Source organism: Microplitis demolitor, chromosome 1 (assembly GCF_026212275.2).
Source record: "Microplitis demolitor isolate Queensland-Clemson2020A chromosome 1, iyMicDemo2.1a, whole genome shotgun sequence".
In the NCBI taxonomy this organism is placed as follows: Eukaryota; Metazoa; Arthropoda; class Insecta; order Hymenoptera; family Braconidae; genus Microplitis; species Microplitis demolitor.
In genome coordinates, this window is record NC_068545.1 from 17945755 (window position 1) to 17968090 (window position 22336).

Below are 22336 nucleotides of genomic sequence, written 5' to 3' on the forward strand. Positions count from 1 at the left end.
AATTTAAATATTTAAAAATTCATAATCTATCTCACCAGTGGGAAAGGAAAATTTCCAAAGCTTTTATCAAACCAATAGAAAGTTTTTTCATACATAAAATCATCGCGATAATTATTTTAATAATTTAAAATTTCCATCAATTTTATTAAATCTTTGCAGTCATATTTTACTAGTTCTTATCAGCATAAGTAATAACTTAGTTTTTTATTTATATATTTTCCTATCATAATATACGATAGTTATATTTTTTCATGTCTTTCAAAACATACAGTTTATTATGACATTTATATATTTAAAACGTACTTAAGCTCTCATAAATTATAATCACAATTTAAGAGTCATCCAAACGTATGTAATATGATTGAATAATCCTTTTAAAATGTATTCGTATTATTACAATAGAAGTTGTCTAGCTAAGTCTAACAATAAAAATAAATTATTTGCGTTATAGTAACATTAATGAAGTAAGTACTCTTTCTAGATTATATTTATTGTGTTTTAATTCAGTCTATTAGAATCACTCGAGCAAAATTTTTTTAATTTTTTTATTTGGCGTAGAAAATGAGTCGATCAAATCAAGCATTTAAATATGTAAATATTTTCATATAATTAATGTATGTAGTTCATTTTTTGATATTACAAATTTAAGATATTGAAAATTTAGGCCATCAATATAAATTAATGTATACTCATTAAAAATATTTGACATTTATTATTATTAGTCATATTTCATTAAAAAATATGTGTTTTTAATTTTATATTTTGTGTACATTTTTCAATTAATGGATGCCATGATAATTTTTTAATGATAATGTTGACGTCAAAGATAAGAGTTTAATTTGTATTTATTTTACTATAAAATATATATTATCAAAGTGATAGTCATTGACGCACATAATAGTAAAATAACAATAAAAAAAAACTATTTTTTTTTCTTTTTTTTTTTTTCTTATGAATGATTGTATTAAATCTTTTGACAAGCATATATACAAATTTATATGAACATCTTAATTAAATTTAATTATTATTTATTCAAGATGTGTTTGAGTCTGAATCATTGGAATCATTAGGGTTTCGTGAATGTCTTGTACTTCTTCGGCTCTGTGATCTTGATCGTGATCTATGCCTTGACGTAGATTTTTTACTTTTTTTCACTCTGTGGGATCTTGAAGCACTTGGACTGTCGTAATTACTGTAATTAAAAACTATTTTAATATTTTCAATAACAAAATAATTATTCAATAAATATTTATATTTACCTTCTGTGAGAACTTTTCTTTTTCTTGTGTTTCTTGTGAAATCTATGTCTATCGGAGTAACTGCGGCTCCGACTTCTGGATCTTGAACCAGATCTTGATCTTGACATTGACTTTGGCCTTGAGCGTTTGGCCCCAAGATCAGCGCTCTTAAGTCTATTCATTAATGAATTATGACTTGAACGCGAATCCTCAACTTCCTCAGGCGTAGGCGATGGAATCGAATGAATTTCATCCAATTCATCTTCCATCCTCATTTCCGCATTTGATTTAGATAATGCAGGCGCTTGAATTTGGCTAAGAAACATAGCAGCTTTTTTCTTTCTTTCAAGTTGAAGCTGTTTTTCACGTGAACTAGACGCAAGTTTATCTCTAGCAGCAGCAGCAAGTTTGTCTTTGAGTTTAGTTTCGATCGATTTATATTTTACTTGATTTTGACAATCTTCAAGAATATCATCAGTCAGATCAACCAATTCTTTTTCTTCTGTTTCATTATTCGAAGTTATTTCTAATTTATTTATTTCCTTTTCTTGCTTTACTGAAGAATTGTCTTCATCAAGACTCGGCATAGGTGAATTTGATTTAGAATTATTAACTTGTTTTTTTTCATCTTCTTGTTCATCATCACTCTCTTCCATCGGCAAAGCACTACGTTTTTCCATCACAGTTGTATCACTGTCTTTTGGTTTTTTAATAGAAAATGATACTGTTGTAATTTGTTTGTCTCCTTTTTTCTTAGCTTGAATCATCTTTACTCTCTTTTGTACTTCTTCCATTCTCTGTTGTTTTTTTTGAAGTTCTTCTAGTTTTTTCTGTTTTTCTTCTTGCGGTTCATGTTTACGTAACAACTCTTCTTCAGTAAGTGCTTTGGAATTAGCACCACCTTCATAAATCGTTAACTTATGTGCGTAATAACCATGATATTGATGCGATAGCTCAAGAAAATTAAATCTAGCATCACCTTTTGCTTTTACAATAGCTTCAAAATCCCGACCATTTTTCGCAACATAGCTGGCCATCTTATCAATTATTATTTGTACATCAGCAGGTGGGACAATAAAAGATGGCCTACTCAAAGGTTTGGGTGGAGTTGGTCCATAAGGTACTAATGGCGCTGGAGATTCTTTTATTGTTGGTGTCAAGGGAGTATCAGATACTGGAACTGTTGTCATTGGTATTGATGGTGATTGAACTTGTCCATTTGGGCCATAAATTACTGGACCATGAGAATATTGTTGTGGTATTGGTGGATAAGGTGCGTAACTCTGTTAATAAAAAAAAAAATTATTGATTTTAATATAAGTTAGTATTAAAAAATTTTTATAAATAAGGGATAAATTTTAAGAAATTTTACCTGTGTTGATACTGGTGGACAATATCCAGATGGTGGCACTTGTTGAGTCGGTACTTCAGGTGAAAATGGTGGATTTCTGGATTGCGGTGGTTTACCCGTAATTTTGTTCACCAACATAGAATACGCACAATCTGCGGATGGCTTGTATTGTATACTCGGTATACTGGGTGCCTGTTGAACAATTAAAAAAATAATTAAATTTTAATCATATGAAAACCACAAATTAATTTTCTAAACTTGATCCGTCAAGCGATACTTGTATTAGCGAAATTTTTTAATTTTATTAATTAATAAAATTAAATTTAAAGCTATTTATAAATATGAAAATAACAAATTACACTGCTTAATATTATTATTTTTTCGCTACAAATATCGTAAGATCGATCATATCGCGTAATGCGTAGTGTGGTTTAAAAAAAAAAGCAAAGGACGCAACAGTGGATCCAAATGCATACCAGAACCAGCCCTGGAAACAGAAATATTTCAGATTTAAATTAGCAGAGTGAGAACAATAAATGATATTTTTCATTATTATAAACTCGTCATTCGAAGGCTTGTTTTTTTTTTTATTGGATAAAGTTCGTAATAAAAAGAAATGATATTTTGTAATATAATTTATCTTTCATCAAATTAATTGCACAAACCTCCGATAAGAACTGCGTCATTTAAATGTCAATAAAGTTTTCAGCTCCGTACTCACCAAACAGAGTCAATAAACTCAATGGACATTTTATATTTTATTTTTAACTTTATTATCAGTAATTATAGTATCTAACTTAAATTTCCATCAACCTACCGCTTCAATTTTAGTCATTGATGATGCAAGACTAGGGTGTAGATAAGGCTCATCATTTTCATCAGACTCTTCGTCAGACTCTGAAATAATAAATATTAAATAAATAAAACTTATATAAATAATAAATTTATAAATATTCATCTGAATTATAAAACACACCAAGTTCTTCTTTTTCTGGTTGTTTTTCAGGATTATATTTTCCTTGTTTTATTGCATCGAGTACAAGTTTGTAATAAGAATGAAGTGCTCCTTCTATTGAAAGAAATGCGAATTGTGGGTTATTAGATTGTTTTGCTTTTATTAATATTTCCATTTGGCTGCCTTGGCGACTTATAAACAATGCTGTCTTAGTAATAATTGCATTGAGCTTTTGCGTTTCCGGCTGTAAAAATAAATTTTTATACTTAGTACACATACATAATTATTTAATAATCAAATTAATCTTATTCTATTTATATATACATATATTTTATATTTACCAAAACCATTCCTTCTGGCGCCTCTATTTCAGGTGGAAGAACAAAAGCTTGATCATCATCATCTTGTGAACCATCTGATGGTTTTGGGCTCATTGAGTCTTCACCTACACCCGCACGATTATCTTGATCATCGTAATTGTAAGCTACTTGTCCATAAGTATTATCACTTCCCAAGGCTTGATGTAGTCGTTTTATTTCTTCCTCTACAAAACAATAACAAAATTATTGGATTAAAATAAAAAGTACTTTTTAATTTAAATTTTAAAAAATTGTCACTTACCATGGTACATTAATTCTTCAGCATCATTATTGTAGAGAGACCGATATCTTTCTTCGTCACAAAGCTGCTCAATTTTAAATTCATCTTCGGTAAGTATGGTACGTGCGTCAAAACCACCCGGTGGCGGCTCGTGAACTCGCAAATCCGCCAGTGCCCCGCGTCCATCGTATCTAAAGACACATAAAAATTGAGTTAGAGTTTTATAAATAATTATTTTATCAATAGATCATTATTCATTAATCCTGCTCAGCATCTGAAAATAAAAAAAAAAGTTAGTGATAAAAAAGTCCTCTTTGTTGTAAGCTGCAATAATGGGTAATAAGTACAAAGGAAGTATATTTCTTTTTTTTTTCAACGGTAGGCCAGAGGGATTGATTTTCAAGATTGTGCCTTAAAAAGTACATAAATTTTTAAAGTATAAATTTTATTAATTAGAAAGGAATAATAAAATTTTATAAAATAGCAGAGATAAAAAAAGGATTTACATATTTTATTGTAAATTAAATAAATAAAATTAATAAATAATATAATTAATAATAATTATTATTATCATAAATTAAAGTGGGGAAAAAAATTCTAAACCATTCACTCTGTACCACGCCGTATTGGTGAAGTTTGGACATTAATACATACCGTGCCGAGCAATCGTAAGAAATACGATCCCCGGCTGCCGATTGACTCTCTACCCTGTGTCTCTCACCTTGCTGGAGGGAAGCTCCGTGACAACAAGGATACTTCTTGAAATTTCACAAGGATTCAAGGACCCCATTTGTCACCTGTGCCAGACGCGCCACTCCGGAAGAAGGTCGTTCAGCGTAACACCTGCATAAATCTTAAACAGTCTCCAGATTTTTTCTTATCCAAAATTTAATCTCTCGGACATCATTAATCAGTATTTTGAAGAAGCATTTTTTTAAATAGAATGTCACAATCTCTGATTATCTATTCTCCATCAGCGTCCTCTTGTCACTGTTGGTCATACCTTTACGTATTTAAAACGTACTGGTGCATTAACAAGAAGAAAATAATAGTAATTATATCCTAGACGTTAGATTTGATTCTAGGTTATAAAAACGGACCTGTCTATCTTTAATGTGTTATCAGCCATCCACGGTATCAAATGCTTCCCGTGATCAATCATTTTGGCCTTCTCATCGTCTCGAAATAATTTGCAGCTGTATCCAAACACCAATAGCTCCTGTGGTTCCTCTTCATTATTTTTTTTACGTAGGATTCCAGAGTCAACAAGCCATCGATGATTTTTCGACGCCATACTTGTGGAAACTGAATTAAAAATCGAGAAACTCGAAGAAACTGATAAATTGCTTCTACACACTTTTATTATTTTCGTGTATGTAAGTATATACGATATCATTATAGATGTCATTGGCTGTTTGTTCATTTTGCGCATGTTTAAAGTTATTACATTCCTTTCATCAATCTTTGATTTCCGCATTTTCAAATAAAAACTAAAAATATATCAAATTTATTACGAGTGTGAATGTAACAGACATCAGAAAAATTTTAAATTATAAATAAATAAATAAATTAAATAAATAAAAAAATAATATTTATAAAAAATGTACTTACTAATTTCAAAATTTTTTAAGTGCCCATTTTTAAAAAATTTATTTTATTAATTATTTACTCCATTTATTAATAATTTTAAATTTGTCTGATGTCTGCTACATTCACACTCATAATTAATTTTTTTTTTTCGTCTGATTAATTAAGTAGTTTACTTTCGATTTTTGAATTTGTCTTTTTACTATTATTTTATCAATTTGACTTTTTTTTTAAATTAATGAATTAATTTTATTTTTAGAGTTTGTCCTGTTATATATACATATAATGTAAGACAATTAAATAACATATTAATTTGATAAACTAGGAATATATTTATTGCAAAGGCATTCTCATACAGTCTTCCCTACTTTTTAAAAATACGCAATGACTTTAAGCTGTCAACTGTATTTATATTTAATAAATTAATTTAAAAAATTAAAGTTTTTATTGAAAAAAGGACAATGTAGAAGTAATTTCGCTAAGATATAGAATTAAAAAAAATTACAGTTGATATCATTTGAAAGTTAATCAAAATTTGTTAAATAAATTTCAGTAAAATCTTCATGTCAACTTTTTAATTAGAGTTTTCAAATGTAAGCTAAAATTGATTTAACTAATTTCGTTTAATTCCCAATTGGTATCAACTGTAAGTCATCTTTTTTAAATTCTATATTTTAACGAAATTACTTATTTCTACGTTGTCTTTTTTTGAATTAAAGTTTGAATTTTTTTAAAATTAATTTAGTAAATTTTGATACGCATATGACAATTGAGAGTCATTGAAAATTTTGGAAAAATGGGGAGGGGGACTATCTGAGAATGGCCTTAACAGCAGTAATCGGTACATGTGCATATGACAAATGGACCCATTTAATAATGCAGCTTATTAGTCCCACTAATGAACACACGTGTTGAAAATTATAATATTAAAAGCAGCAGACAATAAAAAACATATTTTTTTTTAAATGAACAGCTAAAATACTTATAGAAAAAAATTTTTTAAATTGCATATCAAAAGCTGAAAAATTTTTTTGCACAGTCTGAAAATTGAATTTTACTTACAAGTAACTTATTTATAAAAATTACAAAATGGTCTGATGTCTGCTACTTTCATTATCATAAAAAATTAATGCTAATTATTATAACAGCAAATTCTAGATGAAAATAAATTAAAATTTGGTTTTCATTAAAGTTTTGATTACAAAAAAAAAGTAATACCCACACTTACCTTAAAAAAAACATTTTAATTAAAAAAAAATTTTATTTTTTAATTGTAATATTAAGGGCCAATTTTTCAAGCCGGGTTTATTTCAATCCAGGTTTAAATTATTATTGCTGGTATATTTATATATTATTAATGTATAGATATACTAGATATACTAGCAATATTAATTTAAACCCGGTTTGAAAAACTGGCCCTAAGTGTGTTACAAACAATATATTTTCATACGTTATGATTAATAAATAATAATTATCTAAAACTAAAATTTTTTTTATTAACAATTATAAATAAATTTTTAAAAATTACGATCATTATTTATTATTTACATTATCAAATTTTTCTCGTAAATATTTAAGTCCTTGGGCTATTTTATCACTATTTAAATCTATTTTGTTTTTACTTTCTGTCTCTTCATTTTCAGCAGGAGTATCACTTGGAAGTGGAATTTGTGACAGAATTACATCGTTGTTAATTACTGATGTCGGTGGCATTGGCCCAATAATATCTGAATCATCGTCACTTGAGTCAGTACTTAAACGATTAGGAACGACGGCAGGATGAACTCCCCAAAGTGAGTGAGGGAGTGTAGAGGTAGTAGATGAAGATGGCGGTACAGAATATATCGGTGGAGGAGGTTCTGAAAAATTAATTGCAGAAATATCTGGTTGAGTTGATATACGAGATGATAATGTACAATCATTATCTTGTCCATTTGATGAATCAGGAAAAATAATTGGATCTACAGTTTTTACTTCTGTCTTGATGTCATTATCATCACCAGTATCTGGACCAGTTGATTCCCATAAATCCGTAGGATCTGGTCCATTAATTTTAAGTCTCAGAGGATCATCTTCATTATCAAGTTGCTTCGCTACTAATTGATAGTCTCTATTATGTTTTAAATATCCTCCACTTTTGAAATTATCATAAACTGGAGCGAATTCACCATGCCGATCTTTTCGACGTTTTTCAATCCATTCTTCTTGTGACAATTCACGCCAGCTCGGACGTTTGCCTAAAAGTTCTCCGAATGCTTTAATCTTATCTTCAATTGTTTTCAAATTATTTTTTTCTTGCTCAGAATCTCTTGAGTTATCCGTTTCTTTAGAAATTTCTGGTTCAGAAGTAGTAGAAAGAACTGTTTCATTGTTAGAAATATCATTTGTTTTATCTGCTCCAGTTGAAGTAGATCCAGCTATCGTTGATTGAGTTTCTTCAGCAATTTCCTCTTCAGTTGGCTCTGGCGGAAGACCAGCTCTTATTCTCTGTCTAATTCTTGCAGCTTTTAATCTATTCTGCTCCATTTTACTTTTTAATTCTTTAATTTCTTGGACTTCTTTTTGCCTTTGTTCAGTTTCTTTCCTTAGTTTGGCAAGATTAGCTTGTTGTTTAGCTCGTTCATCTTCATCTTGAGAAAACGCATAATAACCAACACCATGAGCTCGTGCTTCATCAAACAAAATATCTTGATAATGAATATCTGATTTATGAGTTAATTTTTCTGTTTGTTCTTCCCATTTTTTTCTCATTATTTCTATTTCCGGCTCTTTTTCCGGTGGAATAAATTTGTACTGTGGTTTATTATTATTTTCGTTTTCAACTGGTTTTTCAACAATTTCATCTTTTATTAAATTATCTTTTTCTTTCATTTTCGGTAAATCTTTTCTCAAACATTTTCTTGTACGTCCAAAACAATCTTGATACTCAACCCAGTCTTCTTCAGGATCCGAAGCTAAATCATTATAATCTCCTTCATGATAAATTTCACTGTCCGATTCATCTGATTTGTTTGAAAAATCAACCAGATAACGATTATGATCATCATTATCATTATCACCACCATCATATCCTTGTTTCTTCAATTTATCATAAAGTCTAGCTTTAGCTTCAAGCATATATTTTGATTTCTTTAACAAATTTATATCTTCAATTTCAGTAACTTTTCCTGGTTTGTTTACTTTTTTTTCTTCTTTATTTTTAATTTTTTTCGTTTTAACTTTTGGTTTTGGTAAATTTGTTTTTGTAAAATCCATTTTAGCTTTTGCTTCTTCAACTTCTGCATGTTTACGTAAAAGTTCTGCTTTTAAACCAACCAATGATGAATAATTAACATTTATTTTTTTACTATTATTCATTATTATCTTATATTTGTTTTATTTATTTGATAAATATAATAACAAACATTTATTTACGTTTTTTTAAAGGTTATGTTGATGTAAATAAATTTATTTTATTTTAATTTTTTAACTACTGTTGATAAAGTCAGCATTAAATGGATCGATTGATAAAATTCCAAAAGAATTAATTTCCAGGCCACCCATGAATAAAAATAATACTGAAGTTAGCCAACGTCTAATTGTTTTTGAATTTTTTTATAAACGATAAATTATAAAAAAAAAAATATTTAAAAAATTGCACTTGTAGCTTTTGTAATTTTCTACATGCGCATATTTTTAGTTTTTTTTTTAATCAATTTGTTGACATAAAAAATTTTGAAATTTTGAATTGCCTGCTAACTTCAGGATCATGAACAAGAACTGTGTGATTGGTTGAATTTAAAAACAAAATTTGTAACGTACAAGGACCATGACATAAAACAAAAATTTACCACACTTAATATGTGCCATCGTAATAGTGTAGAGTTTTGGTGATTCGTGAATTTGATATTCTATTCATTATTAACAAACTTTTATGATAGATATATTATTAATGCGTTAATTTTGAATTTAAATTTGAATGAAAATAATTTATTCAGATAATTAACCCAATTAAAAAAAGTTAACTTGATTTTACAAAACATTTTTATTTGTCATTTTACATTCCAACCATAAAACGACGGTTACGACGGTTTGAAAAATTATTTTATTTTATTTCAACGTAATAAATTATGGGTAATTTAACAAGTAAATTATTCTTAAACGATGAAGATCAAGAAGGCAAATCAAAATTACCGAGTCATATTAAAATGGGTATAATTGAAAAAAATCAAGAGAAGCATCAATGTACTCCGGTCATGACAAAAAAAAATTTGCCAGCTGATCCACGATCTGCTACTGCTGGTATACTTAGGACTCCGATAGAGGTAATTTATTTAAATTGATAAAATATTAATTTTTTTTTATTAAAAAATTTTTAGAACATTAAGTAAGATTTCTTACTGTAATTTTAAATTATTTTGTAGCTTGATGTAACTCCTACCGCTGTATCTAGAAGAGTGGCAAAAGCAATACCTAAATACTTACAATCGAAACAATATCTTGAGACTGATATTGATAGTGTTATGCCATCATTATCATCGACACATAAAGTATTAGATCCTCGATCACCAAACGCTCCTTGCATGCGAACTCCTATTATGGTAAATGAAACTTTTATATTTAAATAATTAATATTATATATTTGTTAATCTTTTATTTTTTTTTGTTTTTAGGTTAAACCTTCATCTGATTATTTGTCTCCCGTTGTATTGATAAAAGAAATACCAGAAATGGATACTCCAAAAACTTCTGTCAACGGACTCGATCCACGTTCACCGGCAATCAATTTTGATAGAACACCAATTTTAAAACCTAAATCACCTAAACGTAACGATTCACGTGTTCAACAAATTAACTCAATTGAATGTAGCACAGAATTATCAAACCCACAATTGACTTATTGTGAAACTACAGGTGATTTCAATATACCTGAAATTCAGGTTCTGCCTGAAATCGTTTCTCATCACCAACAACCATCAGATTTGAAAAAACGTTTAGAATTGAATGATGAATTTAATAATAGTTTTGACGATTGCTTGTTTACTAAGTGTAGTTCTGATGAAAGTGATTCAGAAGAACAATTAACTGTTATTCCTAATGTAAAAGCTATGAAAACAAACGAACAATTGCCATACACTCGTGATACAATTGAACAAGAATTAACGTGTGATAGTAAACAAATTATAAAAGTCAATGAGAATATTGAACATGTGTCTATTGTTACAAATACAACAAATAAAAAATCTAAGATTGATACTGAAGAAAAAATTCGTATTTGGAGAGATTCAATATCGCCAGAACTTTTTGAAGAACCAAAATCGAAAACAATAATACCTAAAGCCGAAGGAGTTATTATTGAATTTGATAAAGACACATCTATTATAAAATCCGATAAGACTGATAATATTTTGCCAGAAGTAATTGATGAAAATACAAATAATAAAGTTCCTGTTGTAAAAAAGAAGAAGACAGTACACAAAAGGAAAGATTCTAAGCCGTTATTAAATGATAAAAAGTTATCCAACACTGTTGGAGTACGTACACCATTAAGTAATAGATCAAACAGCCGAAAATCTCAAGTTTTATCTAAATCACCTCAACAAATACTTAGAAATAAAGCTCTTTCAGCGAAATCATATCAACAAGAGAATACACCCCCACGTAATAAAAATTTAAACTCTAAAATTAAGTCGAGCAATGCACATTGGGATTTAGACAAAACTGTTATTATTTAATAACAATTTAAACGTTTATTTTTAATATGTAAACTTATATTATAGTCTCGTATTTACATCAGTTGTAAACTTTAAATTATTTTTACAACTTCAAAAAATCAATAATTATTGGATCTATTTTATTATTTACATTAATAAATTAACAATGTATTTTTAATCTAATGATATTTAATGACCGTAAATTTCATTATTTCTGGAATAATTAATTTATTTACTAATTTTTTTATATTTTATTATTTTTTTTTTTTTCGAGTGTACAAGTGTGTTAATAAAGTAAATTTTTTTAAAGTGAAAGGTGATGCTTCAATTAATGACACGTAGAAATAATCAAAACATAATATATTTAATATTGATAATGAATATATTTTTTTTAATGCAGATATACTTCTATCAATTTAATTAATCGCTTTGATTAATAATTAAAATTTTCTAATAAATATAAAACATTTTAGAAAGTAAAATCACTAAAATGTACCAATTATTGATGTATATATATGTCTAAAAAAACTCTAATTGTGTTGCTTTCATAGATATCATAAATTTTTATTTATTTTTTTATTTTATTTTTTCTGATACTGGTTACCAGACAGTTAAAAATTTTCGAATTTTTTTTTTTCAACAAATTAATTACAAAAAAAAAAAACCCAAAAATGCACTTGTAGAAAATTAAAAACTCAATAGGTGCAATTTTTTTTTAAATATATATTTTTTTAATTTATCGTTTTTAAAAAAAATCAAAAAGTTATTAGACGTCGGCTAACTTCAGAATCATGATCTTTTATATTATAAATTTAAAGTTAATTTTTAGCAGTCAGAAAGTCATACTTTTTCTATACAAGTTTTTTTTTTATTAAAGAAGATTATTTTTTATGTAATTATTAAGAAAATTTTTTCTTGTATCAAGAATTGAATTGATACCATGAAAATTTTTTTTTTATTTCTAGTCGAATCATTTGCTGATTTATCACAAATTATTAAACTAAAATTAAACTCACTATAAATAATTATTGAGTCTTTCGAAAAATTTTGAAGGAAACTTAGTAAATAATTAAATAGGATAAAGCCTTAACTGTGCCGTTCACTGGGTGAATTTTTTTTTATTTTATTATTATTTGAAAATCCCGCGAAATTATACACCGACGCATGCGCTCAATTAATTCTTATGAATTAACATGCGAACATACTCTTATTTTTCCTTTCGTATCTTTACCTCGTGTAACCAAATTATTTTCACGTGTTAGTGTTTATTTATAATTTAAATTGAATATATAACAATTATTTATAATTTTATTGATAGTAAATGATAAAATAGTAAATTTATTTTTCAATAAAATTAATAATGGTGGTAAGAAAAGTTAAAAAAAACGCAGAATTAGAATTTACTGATAATTATGAAAAAATGAAGGTTAAGAAATCAAATAAAAGAAAATGTGATCAAGAATTTATTGAAGATAAATATGAAGAAGTAAGAGAAAAAATAAATGAAAATGAAGGTAATAAACGAATTAGATATCTTTTACCATTGAAAACTAAAGATGGATCTATTAAGAAACAAGTTATTGAGGAAGAAATCGAAGATGAAGAAGAAGAAGAACAGAAAAATTCAAGTGAAAACGATAATAATGATAATGAAGTTGAAAATGACAGTGATAATGAATTTATTGAAAGTTTCAAAATGAAAAAACAAAATGTTAAAACTAAGAAAGAAATGACAGATATTGAGCTTATGGCCCACAGAAGTAGATTATTGAATGAACGAAGAATAAAAATTGGACTAACAGCTAGTGGTATTTTAGAGAATCCTGAATTAAAACTTAATAATTTTACGATTCTCTTGGATTTTATGGAAGAAAAAACTCCCGGTATTGATATTACTATAAAAAAACTTGCAACAGTTTCATTGCTTGAAGTTTTTAAAGATATATTACCTTCTTACCATCTTCATCAACTCAAACAAGAAGGAGTAAAACGTAATTTTTTTTTTTATTCTAATTTATTTAAATATTTATTATTAAACTTGATCGTTTTTATTTTTTAGATAAAAAGGAAACATTTCAGTTACAAAATTATGAGGCTTCATTGTTAAGAAATTATAAAAATTATCTACAAAAATTAGAAAAGTTGGCTGAAAAATTAAGAAAAAAAAAAGGCGATACTAGAATCGTTGCTGAACCGGAAATGCAACTTGGAGAACTTGCTATTACATGCATGTGTGATTTATTATCTTCAAATCCATACTTCAATTACTCGTCTAATATTGCCAACTTTTTAATTCCTTATTTAAATAACAAACGTCAAAACGTAAGAGAAATAATTGCTAAATGTTTTTCTCAATTATTTAAAGAAGATAAAAAAGCCGAATTAACATTAACGATTGTACGTAAATTAAATCAATTTATAAAATCAAAAGAATATTCGTTACATACTGAAGCGTTGTCAGTACTTTTGTCATTAAGAATTAGAAATGTTAATTTGGACAAAGAACGTGACGATGAATTGAAACAGAAAAAGTTAATGAGCCATAAACAAAGAATTCTTGCTTTGAGTAAGCGAGAACGTAAGAAGAATAAAAAATTAGAAGAAGTTGAAAAAGAATTACTTGAAACTAAAGCTGAAGAAAATAAAGTTCAAGCACAAAAAATTTTAACTGAAATTACTACTATTGTTTTTACAATTTATTTCCGAGTTATAAAGAATGCTCCTAATTCTAAAATTTTATCTGCTTGTTTAGAAGGATTGGCCAAGTGAGTATATTCATTTTAATTTAAAATATTAATATTTAAATTTTCTGTTAATTTAATTAATAAATTTATTTTATTTAAATAGATTTGCTCACTGTATAAACTTAGATTTTTATCAAGACTTAGTTAATGCCATCAACAAATTATTAGCAGAAGGAAATTTAGGACAACGAGAACAGCTACATTGTATTCAGACAGTATTTACAATTCTATCTGGACACGGTTCATCATTAACTATTGATCCTCACAGGTTATTATTTTTTTACAATATAATTTATAAATATATTTTAGTATATAATTTAAGAACATTAAGGATGAAAATTTTTTTTTTTAAATCAAAAATGAGACTTAAAGGAAATTTATTAAACTTTTTAAAGCTGCCCTCAAAGTTACTGTGCAACCATTAGTTGCTGAGATAATTAAATGAAAAAAGATTATTTTTTATTTGAAGAACGATAACTCAGCAACAAATTGTCGTATAGAAACAACTAAATAGAAAAATGTTACTGAGTAAATTTGCCAACTGAATCTGCATTGGTTTTCAAGAAAAAAAAAATTTTCGAGCTCGTAGACCTAAAAAACAAAACAAAAAAATTTAGAAAATTTTTGTCTCAAGCTTTTTTATAATTACGCAATAACTGTGGTTCGAAAAATTTTTTTTCTATAAAATTTTCAAAATAGAGATTTTAAGCTTTAAATTGCTTTTTAAAATTTTTTAATACGATCATTTTTCAGGAAAATACAGCCTTAAAAAAATACCAAGAAATTTCTAAAATTTTTTTGTTCCTTAAATTTTTTGGATGTGTATTCTTTTGGATGTGTATTTATTTAATACATTTTGCATCTAAATGTATAATTTGTTAATATTATAATTTACTTAACAGATTTTATTTACATCTGTATAAAATTTTACCCAACATTGATTTGGGGCGTAATCAAGAAAACTGCGAGATTGTTATTCAATGTCTCACTCAAGCTTTGATAAATCGTAGAAGAAGAGTAACTCAAGCACGTCTGGTGTCATTTATCAAACGAATATCAATGATTACCCTACAGTTACAACATCATGGATCTTTGGGTCTACTTGGAATAGTAAAAAAATTATTCCAATTATGTAAAACTGTAGAAATTTTATTAGACACTGATAACAATGTTGGAGATGGAACTTATCAACCAGAATTAGATGATCCGGAATATTGTAATGCACATCGTGCAGCTTTATGGGAACTGATCGCTCTGCAGAGACATTATCATTGTATCGTTCAAAGGATGGCAAAAAATATTACATATAATGTTCCAACTACTGGAGAAGGATCTTTGAATCCAGAAATAGCTAAATTATCACCTGAAGAACTTTATTCTCAATATGATCCGTCAGAAGTTGTTTTCAATCCTGCCGTTCAAATTCCTAAAAAACATACTGCTAAAACTTCTGTTACTTTTAGTGGACATTTTATTGACGGAAAATTTGATGATTATGTTCAAGAAATGAAAGACAAACCTTTATCTGCCACAGGAAGTTTAGATTTTTACAAAGCAATTAAAACAAAATAATAAAATGTAAAAAGTTACAATTTTTTTTTTTTTTTGCAATTTGTAAGTAAATTTAATAAAATTTTTTTTTTTTAATATTTTAATTTGTTAACATTTCTTCTAATTAAGTAAGAGGTTTTAAAATGAAAGAAAAATAATAGATATTTGATAATTATCTTTATTTCACAACCTAAGATCAATTAAATATTCAAATTATTTTATAAAAATTATACGTAAAAAAATTATTTACTTAAGAATATGAATTTTTCCCACTTAATAAATATTTTTAATCAATTTTTTTCCATCGCTTCACGAATACGAGCTTTTGCTGATGCAATTGATGTTTGAAGATCCTCACTGGGTAGTAAATTTGTTACGCTAAAAAAATTTAGAAATTTATTTAGAGATTTTTTCTTTTTCCCACTTAAATTAAATTCACTACGCAATTAAAATAATAATTACTTTTTGTCTTTCATAATAATCCGTTTTTTTGTGCCTTGGGTATTGGGAAGCAATTTAATTGTTATACCTTTATCAACTTTCTTTACAGCCGAAAAAATTTTAACATCTTTCATAGAATCATTAAATTGCGATAATTTTTTTGTATCAATTAATTTAGGCCGTTCAACTCTAACTTTAATACTATCATCAATTTTTCGACCTTTATAATTTTTATTACTTGATTGTAATTGTAATTCATTAGGTGAAGGAAGTTTTGGTTCGCAAACTGGACGGGGATCTATATTTCTTGGAATTCCATTATAAATACTAGTCATAGATTCACTAGGATATTGTTTATTCAGTCTCTCTTCTGTTAGTGGTAATGTTGGATATTTTTTTTGTCTATTATACTGAGGCCTGGAATCGAACTAATTAATAAACTTATTCTATTTAACTTATAAATATATAATTATTATTATTATTATTTCAGCACCTAGCTTCGAATACATCAATTTTTAAATTAGCCGCATCTTCTTTTTGTCTTTTTATTCTTACTGAAATATCTCTACGTCTTTGAATCAATTTTTTTCTAGTTTCTACAACTGACTCTAATTCAGGAGCATAAAATACATGTAAAATTCCACCAAAAAAATTTTTACCATCCAAAAAACGTTTAGCTATTCTAAATACAAATAATAATTAACATTAATAACATAAAATATTACTTTTAATTTAAGGGCATTTTTGTCAGTGCCCCCCAATTTTAAAAATATTCAATAGGCTTCAACTGTCATAACCGTATTAATAATTTATTAATTAAATAAAAAAAATTTGAAGTATTAATTGAAAAAAAGACAACGTAATTACAATTTTGCCAAGACATAGATTTGGCAAATAATTACTTACAGTTGTTATCAATTAGGAATTGAACGAAATGTGGTCAGTAAATTTCGGCCTACAAAATGTGATTTCAAATTACAATATTGACATGAAGATTTTACTGAAATTTATTTACCAAATTTCGTGTATGTCCTAATTGATAACAACAATAAATAATTTTCTTTCAAATCTATATCTCAGTGAAATCGTAAAACTACGTTGCCCTTTTTCAATTAATGCTTCAACTTTTTGTTAACTCGCTTTCATGTATGTCCCTGATGAACTAGAAATTTTAAATTTGGAGCATAGCTCAGAATTATATGACAATGCAAGAAAATGAAAGAATAATAATCAAAGTAAAAAAACAATTTTAATATACCACGTTTTTAAAACGGACTAAAAAGTATGAAACAATTTTTCTGAACCTTATGAAGATTTAAAACCACATACAGATTCTCAACTTCTTACAGATAGTCCTGAAAATTTATGATTGTGAATTTTTAATAGCTATAAAAATACTGTAAGAAGTTTAGAAAGGAGCTTTCAATGAGAACATTTATACATCAGTTCATACCATTTGCAGGGCAATAAAATTGTTAGTTGAACTACTAATGCATCTACAAGAACTGTTACAAGTATTTTCACAGCTATTACAAATTTACAATCATAAATTTTCAGGACTATTTGTAAGAAGTTCGGAATCCGTGTGGGGTTTTAAATCTTCATAATGCTCAGAGAAATTATTTTATACTTTTTAGTCCGTTTTTAAAACGCAGTATATTAAAAAATTTTTTTTATTTCGATAATTATTTTTAATCCTCATCCGATGTCGCTGTTTTCAGCACCCGTAAACGTTGAATAAGGGTCATTAGTGGCTGCCACTTATTTAACTATGTTATTCTGTAAGGAAAAGTCTGAATAAATTCGTAGGTCTTTAGACTTCTAACTGTGCAACAGAGTTGTTGTCAGCCCCGAAAATCCTTTTTTCAATAAAAATTTTCATCAAAATTCAGAGGCATGTAGGCTGTACTGTTCACAGTAGAATATTTGACTACGAATGATCCATGTTAAACCGATTAGGGTTAATTGATAAAATTTTAGTATAGTTATGACAGTTATTATTAAGTCATTGAATATTTTAAAAAAGCAGGAAGTACTGTCGTATAATACATGATACAATACCCTTAAAAACAATTGCTTATAAAAATTAATATTTTTGTCTACAGGTACAATACCTAGCACTTTGTATTCTTTCATAGCGTACATGGTATGATTCTGTAAATTCTTCATCTGGATAATCATTAATTACAATTAATTCTTTAATAACTCCATAAGGTATAATGACTTTTCTCAAATCATCAATTAATTTTAATTTTGGTACACCAGATATTATAATATGTTGTGATTCATCATTGACTGTATAAACCTGTTAAATAGAGCTAAATTGTCAAGGAAAAATTTATAAAAAAACACAAAACAATACATAATCATTCTTTAGCCTTGCAATTAATATAATTAACTTTTATAATTAATAATTTGTATTATTAGGATACAATGCTACCTTAATTGCTGTTAATTTTTTTCCTTGTCTATAAGGAGGTCGTGTACGACATAAATCAAGCTGTATATGATGATCCAGTTTTTTAATATTATTTACTGATGGTTCAGACATTTTTTTATTTTTATATATAAAAATTAATAATTACAATTAAATAAATAAATATTTTATTTACAGAAGATGCTACGACGATGTCTCTGTTTATATTTATTTTTCTGAACACGATTTTATAACCAACAAAAATAAAAAGGGGAAATTCTAATTAAGCGGGAAATTTGAATAGTCGAAATTAATTGTAATTTAAAATTTATTATAAAAAAACATAAAATGTATAAAAATTTAATTTTTAATGATTGTATATTTTAATTACCAACAAACTTGTTTGTCGGATGTTAAAGTTTTTAATGTTTTACGTGTGATCAGTCTTATTGTATGTATAGGTATTGTATAAGTATATAAAATACATATAATATTATCTTTTTCTTTTAATGCATGACATTTATGATACTCTAAACACCAATATGTTTCTTTTGATCTAATAACTGGTTTTTTATTTGTATTTTTTTCATGATCTTGTTTATCATTTGGTTCAGAAGTTAAAAACACTTCAACAGCTTGATAATAAAATGATCGTAAAATATCCAATTTTTGAGTACCTGTGGGATGACTTGAAGATGGTTTTGGATTTTTACCAGCAACATATTTACCAGTTTGATAATCAATTAATAAAAATCTACAATAAATGAATTATTGTTTTATGAATAATAATAAAAACAAGAAAAAAATAATACTATATGGTTATAATATTACCCCAATATGGATGGATCCAACGAAATTGTCGAGGGAAAACAGTAAGGATAACATTTTTCAGCTGATCGTAAAATATCAATATGATTTCTCCAGCATTGAATTGCTGTTTTTTCAATTTCTACTAAATCTGGTTTTGGTCCGCATAATGCTAATATTTGAACACCTTCAATTAAAGTTATTGTTATCAACCTAAATGCTATCTAAAACATAAGTAAATTTATTATTAAATAAATAGTTAAATAATAATGAGTGTGAATGTAGCAGACATCAGACAAATTTAAAATTACAAATAAATAGAGTTAATAATTAAAAAAATAATATTTATTATAAATGCACTTATTAATTTGAAAATTTTTTTAAATGGCCATTTTTGAAAAATTTTATTTTATTAATCATTTACTCTATTTATTAATAAGTTTAAATTTGTCTGGAGTCTGCTACATTCAAACTAATAAATAATAACTAAAATATTAAGATATCAATACATTTGGACTCATTTTAGGTAAAAATACGGGCAAATCACATGAAGTACTATTTCGATCCATAAATGTTGATATTATAAGTAATTTAATTTCAATAGAATCTAAATCCCACCAGCTTTCAGTTGCTATTGCTATGCAACCATGAACAAGAATACAACCATAAGAAGAATCTAAATACTCCACAAATACTTCAAGACTATTCTGAAAATAAAAATTCATAAATTTATTTACAACTAATTAATAGTAATAATTATTATTATATCACTATAGAAAGAATATATATTTTATGTACTCGTAGCAAAATATTTTCTGGGCATAATATACAGCTTGGTAATGTAATTAATTCAATTCTATGAGAAGTTTTTTCACCAATATCCAAACAATCAAATAATCTATCAATAATAGTATTGCAAGCACGCAAATCTTTTTTAAGTTTTTCAATATTACGTGGGTTTTTAATTTCTTCAATACCAACAACAAAAATCATTGCATTAAATACAGCATCAATAAAATAATCTAAAATTTTTCTAGTTGTTCCGTTAGCAATTGCTATCAATGTAATTGATTCAACATATTCTTTCCAAGAGATCACTCTATCTGGCATTTGAGTGTCATTTAATTTAATATCTTGTGATTTTAAAAACATATGAATTCCGCTTAATGATGCCATTTTTGAAAAAGTCATCTAAAAAATACAGATATTTACAATTATTATAAAAAGCTAATAACAAAATAATAAAATATTTTATGTAAACAAAACTTACAATATTTCCTTCACCTCTTTTTCGTAAAAAAATAGGAATACCTCCAGATGAAGTTAAACACATAACGTGAGCTGCCATATTTTTTAATATTTATATTTTTTTAATTCACTAATCTTCTTGAAGTCATCTATTTTTTTAATGTCAATAAAATTTTTGGCTTTTAGAAGTTTAAAATTTTTTTAATTATTTATTAAAATTTATAATACTACGTTTAAATAGAAACATAAGATTTTAACAAAACCCGTTTAATAACAATTGTTATAAAGATAATTATAGATTAAACAAAAAGAAATCTAAATCATTAATCCTCAGGCTTCAAATTCAGTCCCTTAAGCCTAAGGATATATAAAGGATCAAGATGATTTTGTTAATCGATGCAGAATAATTTTAATTTGTGACTTGTTGCTCTAAACGCCGGTAGAAGTAATCAATGGCGAGTATACGGCAGGTGTTTTATATTTCAACCGCTGGTAAATACATAGTACTCGGAATTTAAATCAAAAAACAAAACTTTTACTACTATAGACACAGAAAAAAATTCTACTTAATATTAAATACCCTATTAGAATTCTAATTGCTCAAAAAATTTACTGATGAAAATTACTTAACTATTTATTAGTGAAAATTTCAATTTACAAACAATTTTTATTTGAAATAGTATTGAATTCATGATCCTGAATTTAACAGACAATTCAGAATTTTTGGATTTTATTTTCAACTATGTAACTACAAAAATTAAAAATATGAACATGTAGAAAATTTTAAAAACTTTAAGTGCAATTTTTTAAAATATTTTTTTTTTTTATTATTTATTGTTTAAAAAAAATTTCCAAAATTATTAAATGTCGGCTAACTTCAATATCATATTGAATTATTATGCAAGTTTTTTGCGTTTAAAAATTGCTGCTGATTTGATCTATAATTTTAATATATATTAATTATGTCATGAATATAATACTCATAAAAATTGTTTGTGTCTTAAATATTACAGCGTGACGTTGTTAGCTCCGTTAAAAAGTTGATATTTTAAATTATTATATATTTAAACTTAAAAAAAAATTGTACTGACGCTTTACGTCAAAATAAGCCTCGGTTTCATGTTAAAATAAAATAGTAAAAAATTTACCGAGTAAATTTTTATTGAAATTGACTTCAAATTGACATCGAATTTATCAGTCTTCTTTACCGTCCTTTTATTTTTAAATATTAAAAGAAAACAATTTTAAAAAATACATATAAAGAACTTTTAAACATCTTAGTGTGCATATTTTAAAATATCTTTTTTTACAATAATATTTAATTTATGTAAAAACAAAAAAAAAACTTTCTTCAATGTCTGTTAATTTTCAGCAAAAAATATATTTTGACAAATGTTAGTAACGAAGCCTTAAAAAATTAATTAAGAAATTTAAATTTATTTTAGATGAGAATTTTTTGATAAAATTTTTTATTTTATTTTGATCAATTGTCTGTTTGTTGTATGAAAGTCAAAAATTAAATTTTTATTTCATAATAAAATACTTATAATATTTACGATGACAATATTTGTTTTTGAAAAGTGCGTTAGTTGTTTTTTAAATAAATTTATTGTAGTTTTAATTAAATTATTTAAGAAAAATAAGAAAAAAGTTTAAAATCTGCGCCAAAATTGGATCATAATTGTCGCTAGCAGTGCACTTATAA

General features: G+C 26.4%; 6 protein-coding genes across 6 annotated transcripts; 2 read left to right on the top strand and 4 right to left on the bottom strand.

Annotated features, from left to right (window-relative positions):
- Positions 1–924: 924 nt before the first annotated feature.
- LOC103575822 (splicing factor, suppressor of white-apricot homolog) lies at positions 925–5504 on the bottom strand. The gene is made up of 8 exons (XM_008555784.3): positions 5245–5504; positions 4166–4335; positions 3886–4088; positions 3566–3788; positions 3407–3486; positions 2611–2781; positions 1260–2521; positions 925–1192 (listed from the first exon to the last, which is right to left on the bottom strand). Exons 1-8 carry the CDS (start codon positions 5436–5438, stop codon positions 1033–1035), a joined length of 2463 nt encoding a protein of 820 aa, XP_008554006.1. The 5' UTR covers positions 5439–5504; the 3' UTR covers positions 925–1032.
- A 1737-nt stretch (positions 5505–7241) lies between these two features.
- On the bottom strand, positions 7242–9151 carry LOC103575823 (coiled-coil domain-containing protein 174). The gene has a single exon (XM_008555786.2). The coding sequence runs from the start codon at positions 9086–9088 to the stop codon at positions 7265–7267; it is 1824 nt and encodes a 607-aa protein (XP_008554008.1). The 5' UTR covers positions 9089–9151; the 3' UTR covers positions 7242–7264.
- Positions 9152–9494: 343 nt separating this feature from the next.
- On the top strand, positions 9495–11704 carry LOC103575824 (uncharacterized). The gene is made up of 3 exons (XM_008555787.3): positions 9495–10035; positions 10135–10311; positions 10384–11704. The coding sequence occupies exons 1-3, from the start codon at positions 9841–9843 to the stop codon at positions 11443–11445; spliced, it is 1434 nt and encodes a 477-aa protein (XP_008554009.1). The 5' UTR covers positions 9495–9840; the 3' UTR covers positions 11446–11704.
- Positions 11705–12640: 936 nt separating this feature from the next.
- LOC103575825 (nucleolar complex protein 3 homolog) lies at positions 12641–15757 on the top strand. The gene is made up of 4 exons (XM_008555788.3): positions 12641–13415; positions 13484–14189; positions 14272–14436; positions 15071–15757. The coding sequence occupies exons 1-4, from the start codon at positions 12785–12787 to the stop codon at positions 15738–15740; spliced, it is 2172 nt and encodes a 723-aa protein (XP_008554010.2). The 5' UTR covers positions 12641–12784; the 3' UTR covers positions 15741–15757.
- A 124-nt stretch (positions 15758–15881) lies between these two features.
- Positions 15882–18815, bottom strand: LOC103575826 (RNA-binding protein 48). The gene is made up of 5 exons (XM_008555790.2): positions 18601–18815; positions 18275–18465; positions 16654–16842; positions 16182–16577; positions 15882–16097 (listed from the first exon to the last, which is right to left on the bottom strand). The coding sequence occupies exons 1-5, from the start codon at positions 18709–18711 to the stop codon at positions 16010–16012; spliced, it is 975 nt and encodes a 324-aa protein (XP_008554012.1). The 5' UTR covers positions 18712–18815; the 3' UTR covers positions 15882–16009.
- A 61-nt stretch (positions 18816–18876) lies between these two features.
- On the bottom strand, positions 18877–21059 carry LOC103575827 (protein fuzzy homolog). Its single transcript, XM_008555791.3, has 5 exons — positions 20654–21059; positions 20182–20574; positions 19893–20090; positions 19408–19607; positions 18877–19330 (listed from the first exon to the last, which is right to left on the bottom strand). Exons 1-5 carry the CDS (start codon positions 20729–20731, stop codon positions 18964–18966), a joined length of 1236 nt encoding a protein of 411 aa, XP_008554013.1. The 5' UTR covers positions 20732–21059; the 3' UTR covers positions 18877–18963.
- Positions 21060–22336: the final 1277 nt, after the last annotated feature.

What these genes read in the sequence shown, in the direction of transcription:
- LOC103575822 (XM_008555784.3), bottom strand. Translation starts at nt 5,438, where the DNA reads ATGGCGTCGAAAAATCATCGATGGCTTGTTGACTCTGGAATCCTACGT. An exon ending in CAATGACTAAAATTGAAGCG is followed by an intron (nt 2,782 to 3,406) that starts GTAGGTTGATGG and finishes ATTGTTCAACAG; the next exon opens with GCACCCAGTATACCGAGTAT. An exon ending in GTCCACCAGTATCAACACAG is followed by an intron (nt 2,522 to 2,610) that starts GTAAAATTTCTT and finishes TTTTATTAACAG; the next exon opens with AGTTACGCACCTTATCCACC.
- LOC103575827 (XM_008555791.3), bottom strand. Translation starts at nt 20,731, where the DNA reads ATGGCAGCTCACGTTATGTGTTTAACTTCATCTGGAGGTATTCCTATT. An exon ending in TACCTAAAATGAGTCCAAAT is followed by an intron (nt 19,608 to 19,892) that starts GTATTGATATCT and finishes CTTATGTTTTAG; the next exon opens with ATAGCATTTAGGTTGATAAC. An exon ending in TTGGATCCATCCATATTGGG is followed by an intron (nt 19,331 to 19,407) that starts GTAATATTATAA and finishes CATTTATTGTAG; the next exon opens with ATTTTTATTAATTGATTATC.
- LOC103575824 (XM_008555787.3), top strand. Translation starts at nt 9,841, where the DNA reads ATGGGTAATTTAACAAGTAAATTATTCTTAAACGATGAAGATCAAGAA. An exon ending in TACTTAGGACTCCGATAGAG is followed by an intron (nt 10,036 to 10,134) that starts GTAATTTATTTA and finishes ATTATTTTGTAG; the next exon opens with CTTGATGTAACTCCTACCGC. An exon ending in GCATGCGAACTCCTATTATG is followed by an intron (nt 10,312 to 10,383) that starts GTAAATGAAACT and finishes TTTTGTTTTTAG; the next exon opens with GTTAAACCTTCATCTGATTA.
- LOC103575823 (XM_008555786.2), bottom strand. Translation starts at nt 9,088, where the DNA reads ATGAATAATAGTAAAAAAATAAATGTTAATTATTCATCATTGGTTGGT.
- LOC103575825 (XM_008555788.3), top strand. Translation starts at nt 12,785, where the DNA reads ATGGTGGTAAGAAAAGTTAAAAAAAACGCAGAATTAGAATTTACTGAT. An exon ending in TGTTTAGAAGGATTGGCCAA is followed by an intron (nt 14,190 to 14,271) that starts GTGAGTATATTC and finishes TTATTTAAATAG; the next exon opens with ATTTGCTCACTGTATAAACT. An exon ending in TTAACTATTGATCCTCACAG is followed by an intron (nt 14,437 to 15,070) that starts GTTATTATTTTT and finishes TTTACTTAACAG; the next exon opens with ATTTTATTTACATCTGTATA.
- LOC103575826 (XM_008555790.2), bottom strand. Translation starts at nt 18,711, where the DNA reads ATGTCTGAACCATCAGTAAATAATATTAAAAAACTGGATCATCATATA. An exon ending in AAAAATTAACAGCAATTAAG is followed by an intron (nt 18,466 to 18,600) that starts GTAGCATTGTAT and finishes TCTATTTAACAG; the next exon opens with GTTTATACAGTCAATGATGA. An exon ending in ATTGATGTATTCGAAGCTAG is followed by an intron (nt 16,578 to 16,653) that starts GTGCTGAAATAA and finishes GTTCGATTCCAG; the next exon opens with GCCTCAGTATAATAGACAAA.